At 31.7% G+C, this 16,089-nt stretch overlaps 1 protein-coding gene across 9 annotated transcripts in view; it reads left to right on the top strand.

The window, feature by feature from the left end:
- Positions 1–5,219, top strand: part of LOC123014570 (kazrin) — a 28,624-nt gene extending 23,405 nt beyond the window's left edge. For 3 of the 9 annotated variants that reach the window (XM_044413748.1, XM_044413746.1, XM_044413747.1), the window contains exons 8-15: positions 9–96; positions 154–541; positions 598–807; positions 854–1,012; positions 1,062–1,185; positions 1,237–1,381; positions 3,981–4,140; positions 4,219–5,219. In XM_044413748.1, coding sequence (XP_044269683.1) covers positions 9–96; positions 154–541; positions 598–807; positions 854–1,012; positions 1,062–1,185; positions 1,237–1,381; positions 3,981–4,140; positions 4,219–4,710 — 1,766 coding nt within the window. In that variant the 3' untranslated portion in view covers positions 4,711–5,219. The remainder of the gene's footprint in view (positions 1–8; positions 97–153; positions 542–597; positions 808–853; positions 1,013–1,061; positions 1,186–1,236; positions 1,382–3,980; positions 4,141–4,218) is intronic. The other 6 variants (XM_044413753.1, XM_044413751.1, XM_044413755.1 and 3 more) reach the window with 6 other exon arrangements.
- Positions 5,220–16,089: the final 10,870 nt, after the last annotated feature.

The raw sequence follows: 16,089 nt of genomic DNA, 5'->3' as shown, positions 1-16,089 counted from the left end.
TTTTACAGCTGTATCAACTAAAGACTGCAGTCCTACTTTATCGCCTCTTAACGCTAACACCTTCTCCAGATCTATAGATACTGGGGCTTTGTCTCGGTAAGTCCCAATAAAACCCCGAAATTTCTATTCAATTAATTCCAAACTCTACGAAAGAAAAACAAATTCCAGATCCGTGGAACAATTAAGTTCGCCTCTAGATCCTGAACCACTACCTATAGGAAGACGTTTGAAGCATCCGCACGGGAGACCGGGAGGAGGCCGTGGAGGCACTTGGGGAAGCATTTCTAGAGTTTTTGCCCGATCGAGACACAGAAACAAAACCAACTCTCTTCAAGAAAACTGTGAGCACAATTTTGAGTCTTACCGGAGTTGGTCTCCTCTAACGGAAGAAGGTTACGCCGAGAAACTCCGTTTGTTGAGGGAAGCCGCTTCAATCCCCATGGAACGATGGAGGGCACCTACTGTTCTAGCTTGGTTGGAAGTCGCTTTGGGAATGCCCCAGTATGGCTCTCGATGTGCCGAAAATATCAAAAGTGGCAAGGCAAGTTGTTATCGAATTTACCCTTCCCGGGTAAAAACGGTGAATAAATCTTATAGATTGGTCCTTTGCATGGCCAGGTGCTCTTAGAACTGAGCGACTTGGAGTTGGAATGTGGGCTTGGCATAACGCACCCTATGCACCGGAAAAAACTCCGATTAGCAATCGAGGAACACCGACAACCTGCGTTGGTCAGGTACCCTTGCATTGCTCAATTAGGCCACACTTGGGTGGCAAGTGAGTGGTTACCCGATCTAGGATTGGCCCAAGTAAGTGTCTAAAGTGTTACTTGGGAATGGATTAAACTTTTTGTAGTATTCCGAGAGTTTCACTGCTAACATGGTCGACGCACGGATGTTGGAACACCTTAGCAAAAAAGAATTAGAGAAATATTTAGGAGTTACTAGAAAATTCCATCAGGCGTCTATCGTTCACGGAATTCATTTGCTTCGTATAATGAAATATGACCGACAGGTAATGAATTGTTAAGGCTGGTATTTTCTCGACTCATGTTTGATTGAAGGCACTCGCCGTTCGAAGACATCAATGCGAAAATATAGATGCAGATCCCCTAGTCTGGACTAATCAAAGATTCATACGTTGGGCGCGAAGTATTGATCTGACTGAATACGCCGATAACTTAAAGGGTAAACCTTGTGAAAATTGCAAAGAGATCCAAATTGTTTGGTTTATTGCAGACAGTGGCGTGCATGGAGGGTTGGTAGTGTTAGAGCCATCTTTTAACGGCGATACTATGGCAACAGCATTGGGGATCCCCGCTAGTAAAAATATTATAAGACGGCATTTAAACGCCGAGCTTGAAGCTTTGGTGTTACCAGCAAGGTACGTCATTTTCTGTCAAATGGAGGAACTCCAAGCAGAAGCTGCAAGAGTTATATCTAAACACGGCAGATAAACAATCATGTTTGATAATAATTATTATAAGTTTTTTCGCCTTTTAGTCAAGTGTTCAAAATTATTTAGACAGAAAACTCGGTTGGATTCGTTGTAGTCTAGATAATTTTGGCGCAGTTACGATGATGATTGTGCATTTAATTCCTATGTTATTCAATTTAATCAAACTATTTGCCTTTATTGAATCCATAATCAAATTATAATATTTTGTTTATAAATAGTTTAAAATAAAGGTTGTGAAATGTGGATTCTTTTGTATAATAACACTGGGGGACATTCTACACGAACATTCTATGTTATGTTGCTTATGCTTTGCACTGCCATTTTCAATGTTATAGCACAGAACAACAATTAGACAATTTCTAGTTCCATGTTAGAACATCGGTGTTTTTCAATGTTACACAGTTCTTGCATGCTATTTGTTAGTTTAGAAATTTAATTTCAACGACAAAATTTTACCAACTAAGGAGAAGGAACACATCATGGGATTTACAAGGACCAAGTGTCTGGAGAAAAACGGTTATTTAGTCATTTATTCTACTTCATTTGCACATTTCGGGAAAACTGAAAGACATATTTGAACATTTTTTAACAAAATCCATAGGTATTTAGTAAATTGATTTTTTGGGGTGAAAATATTACTTGCACTTTTTTGTCGTTTTTTATGAACGACATACTTGTAATATGACAAATTTGCTCTACGAGGTTAAGCTAATTAATACAGGGTGTCCCAGCGAGTTGGTAAAATCCAATATTGACCTTTATAAATGATAAAATTTTAAAATATGTATTGATAGATACTAATCTAATGCATAATCTAAAATTATTTTCAACCATACAGAATGTCCCAAAAATAAGTTACAATACAAACTTGTGTTTTTTAAATGAAACACTATGTTTCTTGGCATTTTTGGATGCCTTTTACGACAATGTTTTTACGCTAAATTTTTATTAGTCGATTTTGCTGTTTTAGAAATAAAATGGTTTTTTTGACGTAAACATGCACTTTTAAAAAAATTATTACAGAAAAACTAAGACAGCTAGAACAATTTTTTTCTTACTTCTGTAAAGAAGAAAGTACAGAATTTAAAGCTGTAACAAATTTTTCGTGTTTTGCATTTGTAAAGAATAAAAAATGAAGAAGTTTGTTAAAAGTTAAATAACTTAAAAAAATTAAATGGAACACCCAACTTATTGTTTTTGCATCTAATAGACCGTTAAATTGTCTGTCTGAAAATTTAACTTTTAAATGTACAGAATTGTTAAATAAAAAAATATTTGGCATTTAATATTAATTGCAGCAACAATACCTTTAATAAATGAGCATTGTTAATACTATGGCAACCATAGTAATTCCACCACGGATCACTTATCTGTTGATTTATCCAGAAGTTGTAAAATTCGACATAAATACTGAAATTTGAATTCTTTTATTGTAAAAATAAAGAATAATAGATTCAGTTAATATAAATGTAATTATTAAGTGATATTTTTTTCATCTATTGTACAACTGTGCACTTTTTTGGTTACTGAAACAATAGTTATTTTTTTATGTTTATTTAAAGTTAAATATCTTTTTAGTTCAATAACTAAACACCTAAAAGTAAATGATTTTGGAAACACAATTAAATAATCTCTTAAATGAAAAAACAATAAATAGAGTGTTTAAATTAACTTAATTTTTTTAAGTTATTGAAATTTTAACAAATGTCTTAATTTTTTTATCTTTGCAAATGCAACACACTAAAATGTTACAGTCTTATAGCTTCTACCTTCTTCTTTACAGTAGTAAAAAAATATTTCTAGATGTCCTCGTTTTGGTGTAATAAATTTTTAAAAAGTGCAAGTTTTTGTCAAAAAAACCTTCTTATTTTTAAAACTAAGCAAAATCGAGCAATAAAAATTTAGCTTAAAACAATTGTTTTAAAAATCTACATCCAAAAATACTAAGAAACATATGGTGTTTCATTAAAAAAAACACAAGTTAGTATTGTAACATATTTTTGGGACACGCAGTTTAGTTGAAAATAATTTTAGGCGATGAACTAGATTAGTATCTATCAATGTCTTAAATATTTTTTATTTTATTATTTAAAAGTCACTAATGGACTTTGCCATCCCGCTGAGACAGCCTGTATATTATGTGTTGATTTTGGAGGCAAAATTATTATTTAATAATTTATTAAGTAGTTGTGTCAGAAAAAAATTACAAACATTGACTAAAATCAGTTGCTAAGGTTTCGTAGGGAATATAAATCCTCCACTAACAAGAGAATTCTTTTTAACTTTGACTTTTTCACTAACCTCGTGAAAATATCAAATATTAGCTTTTTTCGTGTTAATTATGAAAAAATACTTTGATTGGTCTAAAAATCCCATCGAGAACGTACTTCCTCTCTGTCGATTGTCTAATGGGGCAAAATTGTACTAAAGCAGAGCCGGTCCTCCCAAAGAACCGAACCAACATAGAATGCTTGTGTTTCCCGCACTGCTTTTTCATCGTTTTGATTTCGCACTGTTATGCTAGATCCACACTAGAGCACTATGTTCGAGTCAGAGCCAAATCGCGTGTTCTGGGAGGGTCCCTAGGCCGGTCATTTTCCCGTTCCTGTGCAGGACTTGTAGGACCACCATCAGTCGTCACTCGCGACCCGATTAGTGCCGAGTCGCGTAGAGCCAGTCTCAGGGTAAGTAATCACCTCTTTTCCTTGCATGCTCCTTGCATGCCTTACTAACAATACTAATTGAACCTACTTGCAACGAAGAACGATTGCAAAGCTAGGGTAAGTGCACCGACACGATGTGTCCAGCCAAGGGCCGTTTTTATGAATGTGTGCTTTCAGGGCTCACTGAGTCGCGCGTTGGGTCTCACGAAGAGCAAATCTGAAAGGGAAAGGGACAAGCAGTCGCCCACGTCGAGCTCGGAGAGCTCATCGGTGATCAGCAGAGTGAGCCCTCCGTTGAGTTATTTCAGATCGTCGAGGTCGGGGGGCGAGTCGCCTATTTATGCGACGCCGTTTGCCAATCATAACGCCTATAACCGGAGGTCGGAAGAATACGAGAGTTACATGAACAGGAGGTCGATTGACGAATACGAAATTACTAAAAGCGCGCAGAATGTCGATAACATATCGAAGGGCGAGAAAGGGAAACTTTTTGGGAATTTCATTGGCGGCAGTTTGCATCGGAAGAAGAAGCAGCATAGACGTGTCAGGAGTATTGGAGATATTGATGTGATCCACATTCAACCCGTTTAGCTTGATTACGGAGCCTTCTCACATTTTGCTCAATTTTGTTCGGAAATAGGCAGCATTTTATTGTTCAATGTCTTGGACATTTTCTAGTAAATTATTATTAAACCAAAGCTAACCAAATACAGTTTTAACTATTCACGATGTAATATAATTAGGCGATTAGAAATATTGATGGAAATGTAACCAAATGGTCTATATTCATTACTTATCGAATTAAAAGCGATTATATTTCTATCGAGCGATTGTTTTCATCATTACAAACAACAATTCAAATAGAAATTAATTAGTTCGCTACTGACAATTAATTTTTCAATTACTGGCACAAGTCGTAACGACAAGTTAAATTAAGACTAAATGTAATTTTTTATTTATGTTTCATTATTGTTACCATGTACGTACTATGTGATTTCAGTGGTATTTTGTTATTGTGGAGTATTGCGTGTATAGTGTTTGTTTATTTTATATTTATTTTATTGTATCTATTTATTCAGAAATAAAAGCCATTAAATATTCCAGGTTGCATAATATCATCGATGTATTGGACACAAGGTTCAGTTTTTCTTTTGTCATTTCTGTGTAGATTTTAAAAGTGTGAATTTGTTGTGGATCAGTATTTCACCGAAACTAATGTAATTTGAGCGATTTCGGTACCGCATACGTCAAATGTCATCAATAATTTTTGTTAAAATATCAAATATAAATAAAACATAATAATGATTTTTATATAAAAAGCGCTCAATAGAAAAAATACTATAAAAAAGACATGTGCATTGTAACACTCGCCACTGCGTGGGTCATGTCACTAACTAATTGTACCACAATGAGAGCATTCGGCTTTTCAATGTCAGTTTAATTTCGACTTTGAGGTTTTTTAGTGGTTACTAATTAATGAAATATCACATTTGACAAATTTCGTGTTAACTGATATGCCACTTGAATGTGGAACTTTAAATGTTGAGCATAGCTTAGAAAAATTATGGAATCAGTACTTGAGGGTTCAAACAAATGGTTTTCGGACTTTCTTAAACCTAAAATTCTAAATCGAAGGTTTGAGTGTGAAGTGTAATTGGTCTTCATTTTGAGCTTTTATTGCAAATGGAAGTAAAATTTTATTATTTTGAGTCTTTAGTAATGTTTTTTAATGAAAAAACGTTTAAGCACGCAATAAACTCGACGAAAATGAAAGCATAAGCGCCAAATCGGGGACAGCTCAAGGTAGGTTTAATTGTTTTTTGAATTTATCTAAAAAATTTTTTAAAAATTTTGATTTTTTACATTTTCACGGTATTAAAATAATTCTATTTGGTATAAGACAAAGAGCATTCATTACATAGTTTTTTAAAAGTACAGCTCTAGTATTCTAGTAATAATTTTAATTTATTTGTTGTAATTTTAATTACTTACAAAAAATTACAACAAATATTTACAACGATTAAAATCAAGTAGGTAGGGGAGCCACGGGTAATTGCGCTCATGCTATTTTTGGCTTATTGAGTATTATTCGAATTTGTTTATGGATTATTACATCTAATTTTATAATAAGGGAAGTATCTCGTGCATAAGCCATGTTATGCAGCAGTGAAATATTCGAGTAGTGTTGTTCGATGTGTTTTGCGTACTGCTGTTATTACTTCTCTTAATATTTCTACATTTTACATTTTTTCTTAATTAAAAAAATGGAAATACTGCATCTACACTTGTTAATTACAACGTTATTAACCATTTTTGATAAATATCCGTCTTTGGAGTTATGTCAGTGTTTTTAAAAGTTCAACACAATCTGGGCAGTTGCGCTCAGCCTGAAATATGCCTTTTTTGTACAGAATTTGGTAAAAACGAGCTATGGTATAGGTGTTGTTGGTTTCTCTACATTTCAGGCAACCGATTGACGAAAACAGAACCATAGAATATTATTATTTCTCTCAAAATATTAATTTGAATTTAGGTGAGCGCCAATTCTCATTGCTTTACTACACGTTTAGTTTGTGACCAATAATGTCTATGAGAGATATTAATGATATTATTCTACAATTTAATAAAGTCTATAATGTTCTGCCCTTAATGTTTCACTTCGCTGCAATGAAATGAAAAGTTCTTATCTATGTTGATACCTACAAACTTCATTCATAATAAGAAGATTATGGCGCGAAGAAAAGTTTAAAGCCCGACTTTAAGAGGGCTTTTAATGTCCTAAAGGCCATAATCGACAATTATGCCTGTGGTACATACAACGTTTTATTGAATTTTGAATTGCGTTAGTTTCTCTCAAATAAGAATTTATTTCCGGCGAATTTGGTGTAAAAATCGAGATCGCCTATTTTGTCTTTGTGTGATTCCGTATTCCGTGATTGGTTATGAAAAAAAAGATCAAAGGCTTATAAAAGCCAAATTATGCCCGTTTTTCGGTACTTAAAAACAATTTTATGGTTCGAAGAAGAAGAAAATAAAAAGATTATTATCAAGAAAACTTTTAGCAGTTAAATTTGTCATAATTATACAAAATAATTTTAGAAATTCTTGTTTTTAGAATGTTTTGGTTAAATAAGACAATTGGGTTTTTTCTTTTCTTTTTTTTTACTCACACCCACACCTACATAAGGCGCAGCAGGTGTACTATTTAGGCTCCTAGCTATTAAAAACATAAACCACAGTTTTGTTTCCAACATAATTTAGTTTCTTGCAATTTTGTAATGTATTGATATAGTGAAGAAAGGAACCCAATTAGTAATAATTATACATGGGGTTTTTACAAAAAAGATCCACACGTGTAATTTTGATTACGCAAAAATATTAAATCAATTTTGTAATTTACTCTGGAGAATATGATTGTCAGATGAGTGGGAGCCATTAAACATAAATAAACTTTGTACAAGATTAATTATTAACAAATGTGTTAAAGTACGAAACATGAAATTGAGTGATTTGGGTGTTATGTGATAAATGAGTAGTCGGGTCATTTTCTAACAATATCACTAATAATATAATTTGTTAATGTCAGAAATTTCAATTTGTGAGAAATTAAACACGTTTTGTATACTTTTAATTATGCAATTTTGCAGTCTGTTGGAATTTTTGGTGATATTTTAATTAACAATTTTATAATGACCTAAAGAAATTTGAAATTTGGTTTAGATAAGAGAAATATGCTGCAACAAAAACACTTCTCAAGTTTATAAATTTAATTAAAACTTAATTACCGTTGAGCACTTTGGGTCCAAAACGACAAAAGCTTCAGTTTTAATAAAACTACAATTTAAAGAAGTATTTTATTATCTCAGAAATAATACAACTGGTTTGAAACTTTGTAGATTTATAAGAAGAATTACACCTTAAGGTGACTCTTTTTACTCAGGCACGTGTAGTAGTATTCGAAATAAAATAATCTCTTTTATTGGGCTCTTTGTACTGTGGAACATTTAATTTGGCTAAAATTGCTGGAACGGACAAACGGACTCAATTCCCTGATTGGTTATTTTTAATGGAAATAAATCGCACAACCTTATTTTAAGAGTTTAGAGAACTTCGTAAATAAAAGCATTTATGTTATTTTATGGCTCTATAACGATTTATTCGATCGCGTTTTTCGCTTAAACGGGAATTAATGATTTAATACGGATACAGGGGAGAAACAAAGCTCCACCCTAAACGTGTTAGGTCTTTATTAAAAGTGGAAAATAAATCAAAAAGCTTTTTTGCAGTTTTTTGCGAACATTGGCTCCAAGTGGAGTTAATTTATAAAATTGCTGTAAAGTGCGAGAATAATGAAATGACAAATCGATTTAATGAAACGAGTGTTTGCGATGGTCGAGGACGGAGATTTTTAATAAATCGGAATAGTCTAGTTTAAATACCATTAAATTTTAGGTCAATCCCATTTACATCCGAGTGGATTTCTACATTATACGTGTGCGACATTAATTTACACTTGAATCAACAATAGTCGATATACCCCATCGGCATAACATTAATTCCGTTTCCGTCCTTTATCTCCTATAAACTAACCCATAGCTTCCGATGCTGATACCAAAAGATTTTGCTCAAGGAAGGTTTTTTTCACTGAGTTTTAGGAGTAATAAATTATTTGTGTCATAATACTAGGATTACTGGTCCCGTCATTTATAATCCTTGTAATAAAACGTCATATAAATTGTACACCTTGTGTGAGTTTTAAAACAGTTATCAATGTTATCATCATAAATCATTCCGGTTTAAAAGTTCTCTTAAAGGTTTTTCCGGAAAAAACTTTCTTTTAAAGAGTGGATTTCAAGTGGCTCAAAGATTCAACAAGATTTATATTGTTGGAAAAGACGTAAAACATCTCAAATTAAGAGTGAACACTTCATTAATTGAAGAGAGAGTAAAAGGAATTTTGGAAAAAGTTATTTTTGTTGCAACAGTTTGTAGTTTCTTTGATCAATAATTATTTATGTTAGAGCTTTCAGATTTAAATTTTGTTTACTACCAATCCATCACTCACTTTGGTTTATTTAAACTAAATAGAATTATTTACACCTTTATCTTAATATTTGTTAATTTAAGCAAAACAATCAATGAGAAGAGATCGGTTTTATTAAATAAATTGTTACCGATACGTCGCCAACGCCGATTTATAGGTGCGAGTTATGCATTTCAATTGATATCAGAAATCCAATAGTAACCAAACATGATTTAATAGCACACGTTTCACATATATCTGTATTACGCAGGTACACCAGTACACAAAAGATTTCATGGAAATTTGTTGTTTACATGAATATTCAAATATTTTTCATGAAATACATTTTCTGGAATTTTATAAAAATATCTAAACAAATAGGGCACTGTAAGCAAAATATGTTGAGTTATTTTTACTGAAATCCACCTGGAATAACTCCTAATAAAAATTCTAGGCTGCACTTGATATTGAACCTACACAAAAATGCATTGTGTCGCTGACTGGCAAACATGACTAAACTTAAACAACTAAAATGACAAGAAAATATCTACTTTCAGAACAGAAAAAAATCATGTAGGTCTCGGCATAAGATTGAAACATTGTGTGAAACGTGTCACGCTTTATTATTCTCTTTAAAACAAAGGAATGCTGAAAAATCGATTTAGTTATTGTTTTTGTTTACTTAATCGAAGTAGCTTATTTTAAATATTTATGGGAAAAAGTGGGATAATTCTCAGACGTTTATTATGGAAATGTGGAAGAATTTGTAAGGAAAATAACTTGGAAAAGATGTTGCTTTAATGATTGATAGCTGCTGAAATCGAAGTTCGAGTTCGGTGTGTGATGTTTTTCCTAATGAAACTCCCAAGTCCTTGGAAAGTTTTTTAACCACTTGTATTTACCTACAAGACAGCTTTGTCTAAATTTGTTTTCCGAACATAGTTACATTGTAAGAATTCAACAAAATAACGAAAATAAGATATTAATATTCTCAACAATGAAGAAGCAATTTCTTTTATTCTCAACTTTCAACTGTATTAAATAAGTTTTAACCTTTTTTATCGGTGGAATTACAACAAAGTATTTTGAAATCTTAAAATAAATTTGGTGTTTGTTTCCGATACAATTATTCTGCAACTCTAAACTTTGAATAAGCAATATTCATCTTGTTTTCACGATTTCGCACGAATTTATTCAGGAAATCAACAAGGTCACAACAATAGAATATTTTCAAATTCAAACAACCATCAATAATATTTACTTAGCAGCTAGTCACTCCAAAATTATGTTCCACTGAATGTAATCTTCGCAAAAGATCGAATTCCTTAGAGCGCGAATCTGAACAAGACACCTGAAAGATTCTCGCCTGTTTTTGTCGATTTTAGCTCGGCTAATTGCATTTCAGAGCAACGTCACGACTACATAAAACTGCATTAATTTTATTTGTCCTATTCCTCGCTTTCTCTCTTTTAAATGAGGATTTAAATTGAAAACAATTTTGTAAATTTCGAGACAGACCCAACTAAATTGGGAAACTAAAATAGCGTATTTACTTTACGTCAAGCTTTAATCGAAAATGTGCCACAAGTGTTAAAAATTATTACAAAATTAGTTTAATTTTTTCTAATTGACGATTCTATCGGAACAGTGTAAATATTACCCACGAGGTCTTTAGGAATTAATTCTGAGCGTGTTCGCCTCAAAATGTGCATTAGAGCAGAGCTACACACAGATGGGTTAACGCAAAAGGAGAACCGATCGATGGTAAAAACGTGCCGTTGGTTATACTTATACGTAATAAATTTATTTAAAAACAAAAATTTTACGCTTTAAAATGATAGTAAATAATTAGGGTATATTCTTTGTACTTGTTTTTTCCAGGACTAATAATTTAAAGTCTTTGATGTTGACAAGAGAGTCAAGAGACTTTATTTTGTTTGTAAATAAAATGGAAGTTCGCGTTTATATTATACATGTCTTATTTATTAAACTAAATATAGGTCCTTTCACAAAACCCGGAACCAGAATCTCTTTTATGTAAACAACATATCTGCCATTGTTCGTCTTCTTACTCCTTTTAAATCAGGGGAACTAAGAAAACTTGAAATACTGCTTTTGTTAGTATTCTCTATTATTTATTCATTGTTGTCTGGATTAAAATAATATTACGAGAGAAGCAATAACTGTAATTACATTTTATAAAGTGCTGGTATTGTAATTAAAAGCCTCAATTAACTGAAGTTGTATTAAAAAGGCAAAAAATAGCACGTTATTTACCAATTTAGGTATTTCGCAGCAAGAGCTTTTTTTAACGTTATTAATTCTGCTACCCACATTTAATTTTTCAATTAACGTGAAGCTACAAAAAGTACCTATAAAGATTAAATTAATTTTTCTAAGACGTAGTTAAAAATTATAGTAATAATTGTTGTAGTTAGGACTATAATAGGTGAAATAAGTGAAATTTTATAATGTTTTTACAAGAATATATGATTGTTCTAAATTTAGATCCATTAAGGCAATCAGATTTTCAATTCCACAAAGTTAATTAATCTTTAAAAAGTCTGAAAATGGAAAAATAGTTATTTTTGTTACAAGTACCTACTTAAAATAGTTTTGTGAACTGTAGTTCAGGTACTTGTCTCTAAGATAACTATTTTAAGTATTTCATTATTGAGTCCGAAAAAGAACTTAATTGAGTTCGTAAAATACGGAAGCGTATAACAAAAATGTGTTTTATTAATTTTTTTGCATCCGGGTTCATTAAATGGACCTCTGGTTTCACTTATTTTAGCTATTATAGTCCTAACTACAGACACAAAATGTTTATATACAGTTTCAAATTCATTAATGATTTTTGCAACATTTAAATTTATAACAATTTTTTGAAAACATTTTACATTACACCTCCAAACAACGAGAAATAATTTCCTACATAAATAACCCATATTATTATTATTATTAAAAGTATATTAAAAGTAGGTATCTACATCCACACGCGAATCTAATTATATTTGTGAATAGTTTCACATTTCTAAAAATTTGATGACATCAAACATTCATCTTCAGATTATTATTAATTAATTGATTAATTAAATATGATCTCTAGCACTAATGCACCTAATTACACCCAATTTTGTTTTACAAAATTTGTATGCGTGCAATTTTAGCACTTTACAAAGCGATGTTTTTACCAAAGCAATAAATTGAAGCAAATTGTTTTAAAACAAACATGAATCCAATAAAATCACTTTTCGTAAAAGAGATGTTTGTCTCTACTTAAATTAATAGGTATGTACAACTCGGCGTTTATGTAAAAATAAATTTCGCTGTCTAAGATCTGGTTCATCATTAAACTGAAAATTGAAACTGAAAGCTCAATTTTCAGTGCAGTTAACAAATTTATTGCGTTAAAGTGAGAATGTTTGGGTCATAAATAAGAAGTGCACACATATAATTTGAATTTTATCGTAAGCAAGCAAATGCATTAAATGCCGAAAATTCTTTATGAATTCTGGTTAATTTCAATAACTTGAAAATATTTGAAAGTTTTATTTTCGAAGTGTAAATTGTTTACATTTCTTTGAATCATCGCGGATTTTATTTATAGTCTCAAGCTAAAAGCTTAATCAATCATTAATTACAAACAGACAAATCTCGGATTAATAGAGCAGTTATTTACTTTGTGTCAAGGAAAGAACAAAGACAGTTTTGAATAGTTTATTTACGTTTATGCATGACCTATTTCACATGTGTATTACTATAATAAATATTTAGATAACTTTGCTTCATATTTTAATATAAAAACAGCTTTCAATAAGAACATGGAGCACTTAGACGCCAAAGTTTGTTTTGTTTTCGCACAAAATGGATGCGGTCTTGTAATTATCCCAAATAAATATGCAACGAAAGGACTCGACGCAACCCTCTCGTAATTTCTCCGATTGGATTCGCATTCAAATTTAATTTCTTAACCAACTTTGTAATGCAAAGTACGTTTATTGATCTCCTACTGCTTATCAAAACAATTGTAAATCAGTCACCGCAATCGGTTAGATTTCACTTGTTTATTATAAAATGTGTGTTCATATGCGCGATTTATTGCTAATAAATGAGTCACAACGGGGATTACTTAAAAGAACAAAAATAAATTAAACCAAAGAAGAGAAATATACAATAGGAGATCAGTTTGCTCTAGGTCAGTGAAGAATCTCCTCGATTTAAGCCAACATAATTGAAACTCTATGTTTTGCTACGGCAATTAGAGCTTTAGGATTAAAGTTCGCATCTTGATCTGTGAATAACAAGGTTTCCAGTTTCGAACTGTATTAAGGCAATTGTTTCTGAGGTAAGTACTTGGAAACCCCTTGAAAGCTTGAAATTATCGACTTGGAATTCTATGACCACGAGCTTTGACTGTTGTGTAACACGAACGACATTTGCATCTTATTACACCGCTGAAGATCAGGAGAACACGCCTGAAACATATTTTTACCGAAGCTCCCGGTGATTCAAGAAAGCTTTCACGCTGCATTTATTTAATGCTTGAGTATTAAGGTTATGTGAAATTTATTCAAGTTTCTGCATATTTGAGCATTTCTGAGCTTGAACTATTAAAGATATAATTACAAGTTACAAGTTCATTTTACAGTTTTAATCGGCTTTTAACCTGAAATTGTATTAAATATATTAACAGAAGTTTTTTAATTGAAAAAAACTTTTTGTGTCGCTTAATTAAAATCTGTGTCAGATTATTAAAAATTCGAGCTTTTATTCTCACATGAAACGCTTTCCTATTAATCAAAAAAATTACTAGAAAAAATAATGAAAATACAACAGCTTTCAGTCTTTATTGGAACATTTGTACATGAAAGATAAGTAAATCCACGTAATATATAGAAACCATTAATTGTGCAGATCCCATTAGAGAGAATTTCTGCTAGAAACAAAACAAAAACCTACAAGATAATATCCAACATTAGTGGAAAGCTACAATCTGCAATCTATGTCACAATTAATTGGAGAAAATATTTCAGTTAGAAAAAAATTGTAATTAAAAAAATGTGAACAGAGATTTAATCAATATTAAGGACAAAAATTGCTTGACATAGACATCAAGGATAATGGAAAACATCGTAACTCTATCAGGTGTCAAGTTGGAAATGACGCAAAGAAAACACACACTAATAGAAGTGTCGACGCCTTCAGTCTGCTGAAAATAGACAAAAGAAGTTCAAATATAGGTTTAGCAGGAAAAACCGACAATTTTTATTTGATGATATCCACCACTGAAAGAATTTTATCCATCATTTCTCTTTTTTACGAGTCCTGAAATGGAAGCCAACCACCAAATTGTAATTTATTATCTGGAAACCTGACAATCCGTGTCAAATATATCGACACCACAATATAGACAATTTGTCATTGTTGTCAGAAACAGGGTAGAGTTTAACTGACGGGGCAGATAACGGAATTATCCAAATAGTTTCAGTGGACGCTCGAAAAGTTACATTTCATAAGTGAAGTTTGATACAGCTAGAGCACGAAGTGACTTCTAATAGCAGTACTAAATGTACTTGAAAATAAATGATTATTACAGGAGGGAAGACAGTGCTTTTGTTGTTCGCGACATTTGAAATAAACGGAGAGAAATGTTTTCAGCACGCACAATTAAGTATGTTTTATCAATGAGGATTTTGCAATGTATTTTCGTCACTGAAATTACAACAGCAAGGCTTTGATATTTTTACCGGAAAATTGAGTCCAGATTGTGAAAATACGATAATTGGACCATATGACCCAATAATGTTGTTTTTCACAAGGTGAGACAAACAATTAACAAAATTAACGTATCATGTCCGTTTATAACTTTCCCAGATATGTATTTTGATCCAAACGAAGCACTCCATATCTGAACATCACTAATTAACTATGTACGTTTTGATAAGATAACTCAGAAATGTCAGTAATAAAAATATAATTGTTCGATTTTTTGTATTCAGAAAAATTGTTATTATTTCCTGTAGGATTTTCACAGTGGTTTTGAAACAAACAAAAAATGTGCGATCTAGAAATAATTTCTGTTTGCATTTCATCTTTCTGAAAGGAAAATGAAAATATTATTTGAGAAAATATTAGGAGTAAGAGCACTTCAATTCCTTAAATTAGGGTTATTTATGACACATAAAAAACCTCAAATGAGGCAGTTCGAGAAGCGGAAAAAATGTGCAGCTGCTGAGAAAAGTTGTCAGACTTTCGTGGCACGGTGACAAGCAATTTCCACCTAATCGAGACTTTTGAATAATAAATTGTTAACTTGTCGTATAAATGTCATGAACTTCCAGTTATGGTATATTACCCGAGCTGGGAAATATTTCGTTACCTTGAGGGATCTAGTTATCTGACCGAGAGGCGTAGCCTCGAGGTTACGTTTTGTGTAAATAATAAAATATTTCCAGTAAAAACTTTTGTGTAATTAAAATGATAATTTCAAAATGCATCTCATTCATTACGTATACAAACATAAAATATATACAGTAAGATGAGATAAGAACAAAGAAAAAATGTTAAAAAAATTCTATCTATAACAATTTCAAATTTATGACAGCTTAAATTTTGCACTTTGACTAAAGTTATTTCTGTTGAAAAAATAATTTCTTTGCTACAGGCTATTAGAAGAGGAAACAAGGAAGCTGTATCCTAAACTAAATTCTGTTTAATGTTATTTGTGGTTTTTATTGGCAAAATTTTGGTACATTTACTAAATAATTATAAAAAAACATAACATAACAAGGTCATCAGTATCATTAAATAGACATAAAAAAAATGTTAAATGTCAAAAAATAGGTGTCAAAAATTTTTGACAGATAATTTTTTCATGTTTATGGTATCTTATCTTATTTGAATTATTTCTCTGTGGCGCGAGTTCTGTCACACCTGTATAAAAT

The sequence above is a fragment of the Tribolium madens genome, unplaced genomic scaffold (assembly GCF_015345945.1).
Source record: "Tribolium madens isolate multiple individuals breed KSU strain unplaced genomic scaffold, Tmad_KSU_1.1 Scaffold_97;HRSCAF=244;Tcas5.2_LG3a, whole genome shotgun sequence".
Classification (NCBI taxonomy): Eukaryota; Metazoa; Arthropoda; class Insecta; order Coleoptera; family Tenebrionidae; genus Tribolium; species Tribolium madens.
Note: the sequence above shows the minus strand (reverse complement) of the source record. Positions and strands in the feature narration are given on the sequence as shown.